The 15,392-nt window shown below is 40.7% G+C and overlaps 3 protein-coding genes across 5 annotated transcripts in view; 1 reads left to right on the forward strand and 2 right to left on the reverse strand.

The window, feature by feature from the left end:
* LOC122887786 overlaps positions 1-15,392 on the reverse strand; it is a 60,984-nt gene that overhangs the window by 34,001 nt on the left and 11,591 nt on the right. The window lies entirely within an intron of this gene.
* LOC122887781 (odorant receptor 131-2-like) lies at positions 463-3,108 on the forward strand. The gene has a single exon (XM_044221286.1). It carries the CDS (start codon positions 680-682, stop codon positions 1,616-1,618), a length of 939 nt encoding a protein of 312 aa, XP_044077221.1. The 5' UTR covers positions 463-679; the 3' UTR covers positions 1,619-3,108.
* Positions 12,389-14,534, reverse strand: LOC122887779 (odorant receptor 131-2-like). The gene has a single exon (XM_044221284.1). It carries the CDS (start codon positions 14,322-14,324, stop codon positions 13,386-13,388), a length of 939 nt encoding a protein of 312 aa, XP_044077219.1. The 5' UTR covers positions 14,325-14,534; the 3' UTR covers positions 12,389-13,385.

The raw sequence follows: 15,392 nt of genomic DNA on the forward strand, positions 1-15,392 counted from the left end.
ATTATTAATCAGAGTTCCAACTTTATAGTTTAGTATATTTTATGAGGTTCAGTCAACTGATTTAAATAAGAGAAATGATAGTCAGAGTGGTGCCACGAGGAACTTTATTAATTAAAGTAATTATTTATTTTTATCACAAGCCTTCTTTTTACGACTGCAATGCAATTTTCCTTTAAAGGAAATGTCTAAAGTCATTTGCTTCCATGTCCATATTTACTATGATTTAAAAAACAATTCCAAAAATAAACAGTACCACACTTCTCAAAAATATTTCATATTGGCTAGATGTTCTTTTGGTGGACCAGGGAATTAGAAAATAATGGTAGAGGAGTTACATCACCATTTACTGATACGTTACCCATGTTTAAACATGATGGTGTCACATGAAGTGGGTGTGAGGACTGAGCTCATATATTCTGTGGAGGTAAGCAAACCCTGTAGACCAGCACTGCCTACATTGAAACTGACATGGCCTCTAACCTGCTAACTGTCTGCACAGGATAAATGTTTTTGGGTTTTGCTTGTGAACTCAACAGGCATCCCTACCCTTCCAATGGATGGATGGAAGGATAGAGCTTCACCTTTATAGGAAAACAAACTGAACAAGATTAATTAGGCTTTTGTGCTCAAATGTTCATCAACAGCTTAATATTTCTGGATTATTAAAGGCTTCTATAAGATGTCAGATGCAAATCAGTTTCAGCCTAACATCACTGATGGACTGCAGTATCAGGGATTACTGGGATTAGTGTTGTTTTCCACTCTGACAACAATGCCATGCTGTGTGTTTCTCTTCATTAATGGGACCATGCTATTTACCTTAAGGAGTAAAACGGTGTTTCGTGAGACCTCCCGTTATATTCTTTTGTATAACCTCCTTTTTGCTGACACTTTACTGCTGCTACATAGTCAGTTAATGTACCTACTAGCTGCTTGTAGAATAACATTGACGTATCCTGTGTGTGGTGCTCTCACCATGCTCGCTGATCTCACAACTGTGATCTCCCCTCTCACACTGGTGGTGATGTGTCTTGAAAGGTATGTCGCTGTGTGCTACCCACTGAGGCACGCTACTTTCATCACCATCAGAAACACAGGGGTGGCCATCATTGTGGTTTGGGCCTTCAGTTTACTAAATGTCCTCATTCGAGTTATTTTGCTATTAAATTTTCCATTTGAAGAATTGCAGAGCCTGCAGATGACAGACTTTTGTGGCAAAGAAAGCATAATGCTTGATCCAATATCTGACCTTTATGGAAAAGCCTACACTTATTTTCTGTTTGTATCAGCTGGCGTGGTAATCGCTTCTTCCTATATTGGTGTGATGATAGCAGCCAGATCGGCCTCCACAGACAAAGCTTCAGCCCGTAAGGCTCGTAACACACTGCTGCTGCATCTGGTGCAGCTGGGTCTCAGTCTCTCCTCAACCATTTACTACCCATTGCTCATAGCTATCTCAGAGGTCCTGGACAGGATAATATTTGTGCGCATCCAAATTGTCATTTACGTGTGTATTATCATCTGCCCAAGATGTCTGAGTTCTCTCATCTATGGTCTCAGAGATCAGACCATCAGACCCGTCCTCGTGTACCATCTCTGCTGTCAGAGGAGACGCTGACTTTTCCTCTCAATCGTCCCAGCCAAGGCAATAATCAGCATACTTATCCCTTTATAGATAAATATTATTTTTAACAAAATGTCTTGTTTTATTAAAAATTTAAACAGAGAATGGCACTTTTTAAAAGTAAAGTGAGATACCCCCCCCACTCTCCATTTCACTCTATTGAAGACACAAGTATCAATTACTTTTGTTTCTTGGGTTTTTATGTCTATAGATTAGATTGATTTTATTGTCTACCTCAGTTGAAATGTATCTTTAGCTTCTCCAAAGTACAGCAAAGGCACATACAATGCACATAACACAGCACACCATTAACTTTATATTTAATATTTGTTTGTATTTCTCTGTTTTGTGTCTGCAAGTCCTGCTGTACCATGGAACCTACATCACACACCACATTCAACCAGACACACACCTATATCAGCACTAATGCCCAGTTCCTTATAATAACCTTTTCAACATGTCATCAAAATAAATAAAAGTTTTGAATCACTTGGCTAAACTGCAAGCAGATACATGCTTATTACAAGAAACACACCTCTCAGAATCAGACCATAATGAATTAAAATCATCAAAATTCAATCACTTATTGTCGACTCACTACAACATGAAACAAAGAGGTGTGTGCATTTTAAGGCCAGCAAAAACATCGTTTTATCATGCATTGGTCAATTTTGATTTTTTGGGCTATTTTACTTCCATAACATGCCTTCTTTCAGACTAGTGGAAAGAAAATGTCAAAAATACACATTTGGATGTTTATTTTACACTTTCACACTATCTCTTTGCATCTGTAGATTTCTCCTAAATTCACCATAAGTGAATGTGTGTCAAAGAGTGTGTGTGTGATTGTGTTACTGTTCAGTAGAAGGCCATACTGTGTTATTCAGTTGTAACCCTTTTGTCAACCCTAGGGGTTAATTTCAATGCTGTGTTGAATAAGAAAACCTGGGTTCACGGCAGTTGAATGGGGAATTTGGCCGGTGCTTCTTTTCTTTAAATTAAAACAGTTGTAATTTAGCTTTTCTCCTGTACCAATAATTACACAATAAAATTAAAGTAGGAAAAACCCTTATTTATATTTTTCTTAGAAATTTGTAACTGTGTTAAATGAATTAACTATCTAAAAGAACAATGAAATGCCAGATAACAAATTTAGGAAAAAAGGAATAGCAATGATTTATTTTGTTTTACACTAATAAAATGACTTTGTTTTGTTTCAAAGAAAGCACTAAATGACGAAACAAATAATTAAGTTGTATGGAGAATAACAAATAACACAGGAATTATTTTACCCAACAATCCGTGAATTATTTGTTTTCCAGCAAAGAAAAGATTTATACAACCTCTCAGAATTCTTTTTTTCAGATACTTAGTTTCTTAAACCTGTATTCTTAAATGTTAACCTCAAATTAAAATATGAGATAAAATGTCAAACCCTTGATTAAGTTAAACACTTCAAAAATAATAAAACAATACAAAAATCACGTTCTTTCAAGATCTTTCACACACTTCTAAAGGAAAAGAAAAACACTGAGATTATGTTTCTGTCCCCTATGAAAATTTTGGTATGAGTCAGTAAAGCAGTCAAAAATTGTACGCGTACTTTAACGTTGGGGCCCAGTCCGTTGGTGCACATATAAAGCTGAAGAGTTCTGTGCGATCTCTCTCACAGTCAACAAGTCTCAATAGATGAACTCACCCACGTCCATCCGATGATAATGACGAGGCAATGTTGGAATCACTCACAACACAAACTCACTTTCTCCAGTCCCGTTCAATCCACACGAAACAAAGTCCAGTCGAGATGCATGCAGTGATGAAATGCTAGAGGTGTCCGGTCCCAAACGAATTTAGGACGAGTTCACAACGAACTTCTTCACATCAGTCACTGTGCGCAAATGTAAATGTCTCTATCTGATGAGAAATCAGCACACACGGAGTTCTCAAACAATCGTGAATAGACTAACAGGAAAAATAAATCACTTTAAGCAGTAAAGCAAAATAAAGTGAATAAAATGTTTAATATTCACGTTTTCCTTTGCACTTTGGGCCTTACATTACAGATAACATAACTGGTCTTCAAAATGACAACAAGTCTCACGCGATCGAGTCACATGCAGCCGTTTGTCTCCATGTGCGATGCTCCTCTTCTTCTTGTTCCGCACGCAACTCACGTCATGATGCAACAACAACAATTCCAACATTCATTGGCCAGCAACAAAACACTTGTATTAAACACTTTCTCACTGGTCATAACAAAAAACAAAAAAATACATAGTTACATCATATTTTGAAATAAAAAACAAAATACATTTTAATTTGTTGTGTTATTTTTACTACTAACTATATTCAACACAATACACATTTTAGGGGTCCCTACACACTCCCCCCCAAGTCCAGTATGCCCCCATGCTGGTCATAGAAACAACAACTCCATCTAAGGAGTGACTATTGGTTTAAACACAGGGCTAAGACTAATTGGCATAAGTGTGGGCTTATTGTTACGCACATTGCATAATGCATCTGTATTACACCACCAAGCATGTGAACTGTTATATGCACTAGAAGCATACAAAGCATTTGTAGCGGTTGCAGTGACACTACAATATTTGGATGAAACAGATTCAGTATGTGGCACTCCCAGTGTATCATATGTGAATCGTGTGTTAGGCTTTTTCTCCCTACTTGATCTGCGTACTACTGGAGGTATCACATCTGACTGAACTTTAGTACCTTCACCAGTAGCATCAACAGTTTCAACACCAGTTTCATGCTGAACATTAGAAGCTTCAATTTGACATGGAACTATCATTGCTTCTAATTCACCCTGAGAATCACCAAGCTTGGGGTTTTCTACATCTTGGACAGGAATTTCACTCTGAATCTCCTCTGCCCTTGGAGAAGGAATGTCTACCACATCCTCACCATAAAACCCAAACTCAGACTCTGAATCGGAAGAACTACAATCTTTAGGCAAGGAATCAACTACAAGAGGTGAGTTTGCTGATTCAGAGGTTTTCTGTTTCTCCTTTGCTCTCCGACGCCTCAAAGCTCTAGGTGATGGAGTAGGTCTAATGTCTACTTGGGGTTGTACCCTGACTGCCTGTCCTAAAGGCAGGATATGATTACGATGCAGGACTTTGACTGGCCCCTTACTATCAACAGGCCTCACAGGAATACCAGAGAATTGACTCTCCACTACATAGGGATTAGCACTCCACCTGTCTGCAAGCTTTTGTTTTCCCTGTAGGCCAAGGTTTCGAATCAGAACTCTGTCTCCAGCATTCAGACTATGATAACGGACTTTCTGGTCGTACCTCTCTTTATTACTCTGATTCATCTTTTCTGCAGTAGCCTCAGCTAACTGATAAGCTGACTGTAATTCCTGTTTCATTTTGGTCACATACTTCAAATATGACTCAGGCGAAGTGTTGTCAGGGGAAACACCAAAACATACATCAACAGGTAATCGGGCATCCCTGCCGAACATGAGAAAGTAGGGTGAGAAACCAGTGGCCTCATTGACAGTACAATTATATGCATGCACGAGATGCGCTATGTGCTGACTTCACTTGCATTTCTGGCTAGGCTCAAGGGTACCCAGCATGTCCAACAAGGTCCAGTTGAATCTGTCCGGCTGAGGATCACCTTGTGGATGATAAGGGGAGGTCCTTGACTTCTTTACATCTAGCATTGTCAACATGTCAGCCACCAACCGGCTCTCAAAATCCCTGCCCTGGTCCAAGTGTATGCGAGTCCATCCATAATGGATGAAATACTTTTCCCATAGTCTTTGCCACAGTAGGAGCTTTTTGGTCCCTAGTGGGAAAAGCTTGAGCATAACGCATGTAATGGTCAGTGACCACCAATACATTACACACATTGCGAGAATCTGCTTCGATGGTAAGAAAATCAATGCATACAAGATCCATAGGACCTGAACTCTGCATGTGGGACAATGGAGCGGCTCCTTGAGGCAACGTTTTCCTCTATGCAGCGGTCACACGTTTTACAGTAGGCCTCTACATCACGCTTCATGCGTGGCCAATAAAATCGGTCACAAACCAGACTGTAAGACTTATCAAAGCCTAGATGTCCTATCTCGTCATGCAAAGATTTCAACACCATACTGTGGTACTGTTTGGGAAGCACAAGCTGTCGCTTCACTCGTTGGTCACTTGTTTTAATTGTTCTATACAGCAACCCATTATCTACTGACAACTTCTCCCACTCTCGTTTCAGCAGCTTCATCTCCGGGCTGTTGTGATGAACAGTACCTGCAGGTTTCTTATGACTTATGTCTTAAGAGCTTCCCACACCTCTCCCAAGAATACATCCTTCCTTTGGGCAGCTTGAAGCTCACTTGGACTAAGTTCAGGTAAGTGGTCTCCAGCTAATGCAGTAGCTTGACAATAAGCCTTAGGAACAGCAGACATATGGGCCCCTATCTGTTGTACGGCACAGGGATAAGAGATACAACCCGCTCTTTTCTCCACAGACATTTCCTGACAAAGAGCTCGGACACCCGCCGCTGGAATTTCCTGCCAGTCATCATCGGCGCTCAGGTGAGTATGCGGACGTCTGGACAATGCGTCAGCATCAACGTTCTTTCGGCCTGGCCTGTATTTCAGACTGAAATTGTAGGTGGTAAGGGCTGACAACCAACGATGACCAGTCGCATCAAGCTTTGCTGACTTCATTATATAGGTTAGAGTGTTGTTATCAGTTCTAACCTCAAACTGGACACCATAGAGATAGTCATGCAGTCTATCCACAACGGCCCACTTCAAAGCTAAAAATTCCAGTTTGTGCGCAGGATAATTTCTCTCTGAAGGGGAAAGGCTTCAACTGATGAAAGCGACCTGGCGGAGCCCTTCATCATGCTCCTGATACAGCACCCCTCTAAGTCCATCCATGCTTGCGTTCACATGCAAGATGTAGGGCTTTTGTGCATCAGCAAAGGTTAACACTGGAGCTTGAGTCAGGCAATTCTTGAGTGTTTGAAGAGCAGCATCACAATGAGCTGTCCATCGGGAGCCAAAAGGTTCAGAGGATTTGTAGCATGGCTTTGCATCATTAACAGGTGAGTTGCTGTCTTTCTTCTTCTTAGTGGATGGATACCCCTGCAGCAGCTCATTTAGACGCCGGCACAACTTAGAGAAATCCTTCACAAAACGGCGGTAATATCCACAGAACCCTAAAAACGCTCTGAGCTCTGTCACTGTTTTTGGTTTGGGCCAGGACACAACAGCCTCTATCTTGGAAGGGTCAGTAGATATTCCATTCTGTGAAACAATATGCCCAACATAGTTCACAGATGTCCTGCCAAATTGACACTTGTCAAGGGAGATCTTTAGCCCCTCTTCCCTCAGTCTGTCCAGAACCTTCAAGAGCCGCTGTTGGTGCTCTTCAAGCGTCCGCCCAAACACAATTAGGTCATCCAAGTACACAAGCACCTCCAAGAAGTTCATGTCTCCTACAGTTCTCTCCATAACCCTCTGGAAGGTAGCAGGTGCTCCACAGATACCCTGAGGCATACGCTCGAATTCATAAAACCCTAGAGGGCAGATGAATGCGGTCTTTTCCTTGTCGGTGTCACTCATTGGTATTTGATAGTATCCACTCCTCAGATCCAAAACAGTAAACCATTTACTCCCAGAAAGGCTGTGTAGAGCATCCTCAATTCGGGGTACGGTGTATTGATCTGGTGTGGTCCGTTGGTTGAGTGTCCGATAGTCCACACACATTCTGACCTTCCCTGACTTTTTATGCACCACTACAATTGGCGAAGCGTAGGGACTTCGGGACTCGGAAATAATGCCAGCACTCTGAAGTTCCTGTAGATGCTGCCGCACATCCTCCCAATCAGCCGGAGCGAGACAACGAGATCTTTCTCTGAAAGGGCGCAAATCATTCAGCCTTATCTCGTGCGTGGTACTTTTTGAACAGCCCACATCCCACTCTTGAAGGGAAAACACTTCTTTTCTCTGCAACATTTCCTCACACAAACTCCGTTTTGCCTCTTCCGGCATTGGAGAATCTCCAAAATCAAAAGATGCAGGGGACAGGTTACTTTGTTCAGGCGGTCGTTTGGAGGAAAGTTGTGGTACCATGGTCACTGGAAATACGTGAGCAAGAGGAGTTCCTCGCTTTATCCATACTTCTCTTGTGGACATGACGGGTAACAGTCACTGTTACCCGTCGGCTGGACACAATGGATGCTGAATGAACTTCAGGTCTCACTTGCAAGTCAGCAGTAAATGTGTCATCCACTTCCGCTTTGTCTACCAACAAAGATTCAGTCACCTGACCAGGGAACTTAGGCAGACCTGGAAGTTGCACAACTTGACCTGGCTTCAATACAACAGGGGTATGCTTCACAAACCAAACTGTTCCATGTTTGTCCGGATCACCCTGTGACACGTCTGTTTGTTGAATAGTCTCAAATGCATCTCGAATTACAGGATGTATAGTCACGTTCAGGAACTTTTCACCAGCCTGTTCACGACAAGACTCAAGCATTTTTCTCACTAAGCTAGTGTTGGTCCCAACCAATATGGCTATCCCCTCCCTTTTTAAAGGGTCTGGACACACGATTGCAAGAGTGTCAACCACCTGATGCACCCCAGCCACACTTTCGGTAAACTCAAGTCTGAGTGGCAAGTATTCATCATATGGATATTTGTGAGAGCTAAGACCCCAGATCTCAAGATTTTCCACAGGTTGAAGAGGGAAGTGTTTCAGATAAGTATCATAGAAACTACGGTACAATAGAGTGACCTGAGAGCCACTGTCAAGAAGAGCTCTTGTGTAAATCCCTTCAATCTGAACAGGCACCTCAGAGACAGGCCCTACTAAACCTACAGGCAATTGTGGCTGGCCAACATCAAGCAGAAATGAACCGTGAGTGGAACGTGGGTTATCTGGAGCTCCGTGCCGTTCCTTCACTGAGCTCCGCTCAAGTTTCCCTGCAAGCGGTGCATTTTCATCAACTTCTGATTTACTTTTCGAAGATCCTCAGCTGCTTGGCATTCCCACTTCTTATGACCATCTTCACCACAGTTATAGCAAAAGATACCAGGCAAAGTTAACTTGGAAGTTTTGGGTTTGTGAACATTGTCTCGGTTCGTAGCTTCCTTTGTCTGACTGGGCATTTTCGGTGGGGTACGGTCAACGGCAGGGGTCACAGTGGCCACACTCAACAGTTGACTCACCTGAGTAGACAACTCTTTAACCTCCTTCTTCAGGCTATGTAATTCAGGTGGCACAGGCACTTGGTGGAGAGGCAACATTAGCAACAGAAGCTTTAACATTCTCTCGTGCAGCTACCCAGTGTTCTTCCTCTCTCACTTCCTTCATCAACTGTGAGAAAGAATTGGGATCTTGCACAGTATGAGTCATCCTGATTCGCAAAGCAACCATATCATTGGTAAGAGCTCCTTTAATTAGCTGCTCCATTCTAGCTCTATTTATGCCTGTTGCATCAATCCCACCCTTTAAGAGAGGGCGATGAAGAAGTTTATCTAGGCGGTACAAGAAAGCTGAAAGATTCTCTCCACTTTCCTGGTAGGTATGACAAAACTTAGCCATTAGATCTGGTCCATTCTCAGTGGTACCGTATACAGTATCAAGGGCGGCTAAATAGTCATTTGCGGTCGCAGATGGGTTACTCACTTTTAGAAACCTGACAATATCAGCAGCAGGACCTCGCAAACTCTCAACGATGCGTTGTTTCTTAGCAGATTCGGTGCATTGCCATTCACTTATCATTTGAGCGGCCTGCTCCATCCAGACTTCATATTCTTCTTCACCTGGAGGGACAGGTTTCCACCCTGAGAACAACCTAAGTTTTCTGTAACTAGGCCCATCACTGGACACCTGATTACAGCGATCTACTAACTTGCCTATGGCATCTACTAGGTCCACACTGAGGTCAGATTTAGGGGGCTGATTTTCCATAATCATGGCCTTTACTTCTTCCATGGACTTACCCTCCTGCTGCAACAAGGCTTGTAGCTTAAGCTGGAAGGTGTCACCTTCAGTGGCAGGACTATGGGCTACTAAACTACCCACTAAGTTGACACTCCAGGGACCAGCTTCATTTTCTATACCTATCTCAGGAGGTATAACATCAGGGTCTAGATCAGCACTGGTCTCCACTAAAATAAACAACCATCTGCAAGTTATGTCACCACGGCGACCACGTATTCTAGTGCGACCAAAAACCTTTACCGTGTTTAACACTTTCTCAATGGTGTCATTGCTAGCATCCAAAGGGACATTGCTAAACACAATGGCATGTGAGAAGCTAACACTCTCCTCTCTACTCCACTGAACAGTCTGCGAGAGATCCATACTTTGTAGAAGACGAGTAACTATGTGAAAATAAACACAAAAACAGAAATTATCAACTGTGTCAAATCACTGCTACACTACATCATAGAAGAAAGGGTAAAATGAAAAATATCTGCTGGCAAAAATCACATTGGCAAACAGGAAAAAGAAGAAAAAATATCCCAGCGGTGCCTCCAAAAATGTAACCCTTATGTCAACCCTAGGGGTTAATTTCAATGCTGTGTTGAATAAGAAAACCTGGGTTCACGGCAGTTGAATGGGGAATTTGGCCGGTGCTTCTTTTCTTTAAATTAAAACAGTTGTAATTTAGCTTTTCTCCTGTACCAATAATTACACAATAAAATTAAAGTAGGAAAAACCCTTATTTATATTTTTCTTAGAAATTTGTAACTGTGTTAAATGAATTAACTATCTAAAAGAACAATGAAATGCCAGATAACAAATTTAGGAAAAAAGGAATAGCAATGATTTATTTTGTTTTACACTAATAAAATGACTTTGTTTTGTTTCAAAGAAAGCACTAAATGACGAAACAAATAATTAAGTTGTATGGAGAATAACAAATAACACAGGAATTATTTTACCCAACAATCTGTGAATTATTTGTTTTCCAGCAAAGAAAAGATTTATACAACCTCTCAGAATTCTTTTTTTCAGATACTTAGTTTCTTAAACCTGTATTCTTAAATGTTAACCTCAAATTAAAATATGAGATAAAATGTCAAACCCTTGATTAAGTTAAACACTTCAAAAATAATAAAACAATACAAAAATCACGTTCTTTCAAGATCTTTCACACACTTCTAAAGGAAAAGAAAAACACTGAGATTATGTTTCTGTCCCCTATGAAAATTTTGGTATGAGTCAGTAAAACAGTCAAAAATTGTACGCGTACTTTAACGTTGGGGTCCAGTCCGTTGGTGCACATATAAAGCTGAAGAGTTCTGTGCGATCTCTCTCACAGTCAACAAGTCTCAATAGATGAACTCACCCACGTCCATCCGATGATAATGACGAGGCAATGTTGGAATCACTCACGACACAAACTCACTTTCTCCAGTCCCGTTCAATCCACACGAAACAAAGTCCAGTCGAGATGCATCCGTGATGAAATGCTAGAGGTGTCCGGTCCCAAACGAATTTAGGACGAGTTCACAACGAACTTCTTCACATCAGTCACTGTGCGCAAATGTAAATGTCTCTATCTGATGAGAAATCAGCACACACGGAGTTCTCAAACAATCGCAAATAGACTAACAGGAAAAATAAATCACTTTAAGCAGTAAAGCAAAATAAAGTGAATAAAATGTTTAATATTCACGTTTTCCTTTGCACTTTGGGCCTTACATTACAGATAACATAACTGGTCTTCAAAATGACAACAAGTCTCAGTTGTGAGACAGTTAGTCTAATTTGTTGTGTTATTTTTACTACTAACTATATTCAACACAATACACATTTTAGGGGTCCCTAAACAGTTATCAGTTTTGATGTGTTTTAGATGTTCTATATTGCTTTTGCCAAGGATTTGATTACATATTGTGTCTGTAAAAAGTGGTTTCCAATAAAAATGTATGGAAGTTTACAATACACATCTTTAAACGCCGATTTCTCTAAATTAGTTTTTGAACCTATATTCTGAAGGTTGTTACAGAGGGGTTTGGTCATACATCATTCATAGCCTGATTTATATAACATTTTCTTCCTAAAAACCTTCAAGTTTTAATGTCTGTCGACAGTTTTTTTTTGATATCCAAAATTCCCTCTGTAACAACCTTTGACTCTAACATGTCAACAAAATGAAACAAGAATTTTGAACCTGGCTTCATCCAATGTTCAGATTTCTGGAAATGCAAATTAGTGCTTATGCAATTAGATAGTGTCTCATTTGCATATTTAAATATACAATTTCAGAAAACATGTAATACAAAAAATGATTATCTTAATGTAAGTAATCAACTGGGGAACTTTCACGGTGATATTAGTTTAAATGTCTACTTTATTCAACTGTAGTGTCTTCCATAACGCCACCATCATAGATCCTGAAAGACGTTTTATCATCCTAAACATATCAATCTACACAGGCCCAAACACAGATGACTCATCCTTTTTTCATAATGTTTTGTTTGCCATCTCAAAAATTCCCTTGTGGGTGTGATGGTGCTGTCATCACAGCAGGTGACTACAACAGGTACAGCACGAAGGAGGAAGATACAACTGGAGAGTACTCCACTTCTTTTGTCCGACTGCCCATGTTTACAGTCAGGCAATAGATTAAAAAAACTGTCGACAGACATTAAAACTTGAAGGTTTTTAGGAAGAAAATGTTCAACAATGTTAATCAGGCTATGAATGATATATGAACAAACCCCTCTGTAACAACCTTCAAAATATAGGCTCAAAAACTCATTTAGAGAAATCGGCGTTTAATGATGTGTATTGTAAACTTCCATACATTTTTATTGGAAACCACTTTTTCAGACACAATATCTAATCAAATACTTGGCAAAAGATATATAGAACATCTAAAACACATCAAAACTGATAACTGAATAACACAGTATGGCCTTCAACTGAACAGTAACACAATCACACACACACTCTTTGACACACCTTCACTTATGGTGAATTTGGGAGAAATCTACAGATGCAAAGAGATAGTGTGAAAGTGTAAAATAAACACCTAAATGTGTATTTTGGACGTTTTCTTTCCACTAGTCTGAAAGAAGGCATGTTATGGAAGTAAAATAGCCCAAAATATCAAAATTGACCAATGCATGATAAAACGATGTTTTTGCTGGCCTTAAAATGCACACACCTCTTTGTTTCATGTTGTAGTGAGCCGACAATAAGTGATTGAATTTTGATGATTTTAATTCATTATAGTCTGATTCTGAGAGGTGTGTTTCTTGTAATAAGCATGTATCTGCTTGCAGTTTAGCCAAGTGATTCAAAACTTTTATTTATTTTGATGACATGTTGAAAAGGTTATTGAGGTTGAATGTGGTGTGTGATGTAGGTTCCATGGTACAGCAGGACTTGCAGACACAAAACAGAGAAATACAAACAAATATTAAAGATAAAGTTAATGGTGTGCTGTGTTATGTGCATTGTATGTGCCTTTGCTGTACTTTGGAGAAGCCAAAGATACATTTCCGCTGAGGCAGACAATAAAATCAATCTAATCTATAGACATAAAAACCCAAGAAACAAAAATAATTGATACTTGTGTCTTCACTAGTGTGAAATGGAGAGTGGGGGGGGTATCCCACTTTACTTTTAAAAAGTGCCATTCTCTGTTTAAATTTTTAATAAATCAAGACATTTTGTTAAAAATAATATTAATCTATAAAGGGATAAGTATGCTGATTATTGCCTTGGCTGGGACGATTGAGAGGGACGATTGTCAGCGTCTCCTCTGACAGCAGAGATGGTACACGAGGACGGGTCTGATGGTCTGATCTCTGAGACCATAGATGAGAGAACTCAGACATCTTGGGCAGATGATAATACACACGTAAATGACAATTTGGATGCGCACAAATATTATCCTGTCCAGGATCACTGAGATAGCTATGAGCAATGAGTTGTGTATAGATGAAGAGAGACTGAGACCCAGCTGCACCAGATGCAGCAGCAGTGTGTTACGAGCCTTACGGGCTGAAGCTTTGTCTGTGGAGGCCGATCTGGCTGCTATCATCACACCAATATAGGAAGAAGCGATTACCACGCCGGCTGATACAAACAGAAAATAAGTGTAGGCTTTTCCATAAAGGTCAGATATTGGATCAAGCAACATGCTTTCTTTGCCACAAAAGTCTGTCATCTGTATGCTCTGCAAATCTTCAAATGAAAAATGTAATAGCAAAATAACTCGAATGAGGACATTTAGTAAACTGAAGGCCCAAACCACAATGATGGCCACCCCTGTGTTTCTGACGGTGATGAAAGTAGCGTGCCTCAGTGGGTAGCACACAGCGACATATCTTTCAAGACACATCACCACCAGTGTGAGAGGGGAGATCACATTTGTGAGATAGGCAAGCATGGTGAGAGCACCACACACAGGATACGTCAATGTTATGCTAAAAGCAGCTAGTAGGTACATTAACTGACTCTGTAGCAGCACTACAGTGTCAGCAAAAAGGAGGTTATACAGAAGAATATAACGAGAGGTCTCACGAAACACTGTTTTACTCCTTAAGGTAAATAGCATGGTCCCATTAATGAAGAGAAACACACAGCATGGCACTGTAGTTACAATGGAAAACAACACTATTTCCAGTAATCCCTGATACTGCAGTCCATCAGTGATGTTAGTCTGAGACTGATTTGCATCTGACATCTTAGAGAAGCATTTAATAAACCAGAAATATTAAGCTGTTGATGAAAATTTGAGCACAAAAGCCTAATTAATCTTGTTCAGTTTGTTTTCTTATAAAGGTGAAGCTCTATCCTTACATCCATCCACTGGAAGGGTAGGGATGTCTGTTGAGTTCACAAGCAAAACCCAAAAACATTTATCCTGTGCAGACAGTTAGCAGGTTAGAGGCCATGTCGGTTTCAACGTAGGCAGTGCTGGTCTGCAGGGTTTGCTTACCTTCACAGAATATATGAGCTCAGTCCTCACACCCACTTCATGTGACACCATCATGTTTAAACATGAGTAACGTATCAGTAAATGGTGATGTAACTCCTCTACCATTATTTTGTAATTCCCTGGTCCATGTTATCATGTCTTCCATAATCACCAAAAGAACAACATCTATCCAATATGAAGTAATTTTGACAAGTGTGGTATTGTTTATTTTTTTGGAATTGTATTTTAAATCATAGTAAATATGGACATGGAAGCAAATGACTTTAGACATTACCTTTAAAGGAAAATTGCATTGCAGTCGTGAAAAGATGGCTTTTGATAATAATAAACAATAACGGTCAACTACAGTTAGAATGACTATGTTACCTTGGGACGGAGGCAGGCCGGTCACAAAGTCCAGGGCTATGTGGGACCAAGAACGGCTGGGAACAGGCAGAGGACATAGCAGCCCAGCAGGAGGACGATGAGAAGACTTTCCCCGGGCTCAGATTGTGTAGGCATTCACAAAAGCGCAGCTGTCAGCCTCCATGGTGGGCCACCAGAAGTGCCTCTTTAATAGGTCCAGGGTGCGGTAAATACCTGGGTGATTTAGAAGTGTGCCCCCATTGAAGCACCTGGGAATGTGCAGTATCAGGGACAAACAGACGGTCGGGTGGTCCATTACCCGGATCGGGCTCTGCTTGCTGGGCCTCCCTTACCTTGGCCTCAATCTCCCAGATGATAGAAGGAATGATGCACGAGGATGGGAAGATGGCGTCTGGATCAGGGGAGGAGTCCTCGGCCGTGTATTGGCGAGAGAGGGCTTCCGGTTTG

The sequence above is a fragment of the Siniperca chuatsi genome, linkage group LG14, assembly GCF_020085105.1.
Source record: "Siniperca chuatsi isolate FFG_IHB_CAS linkage group LG14, ASM2008510v1, whole genome shotgun sequence".
Classification (NCBI taxonomy): Eukaryota; Metazoa; Chordata; class Actinopteri; order Centrarchiformes; family Sinipercidae; genus Siniperca; species Siniperca chuatsi.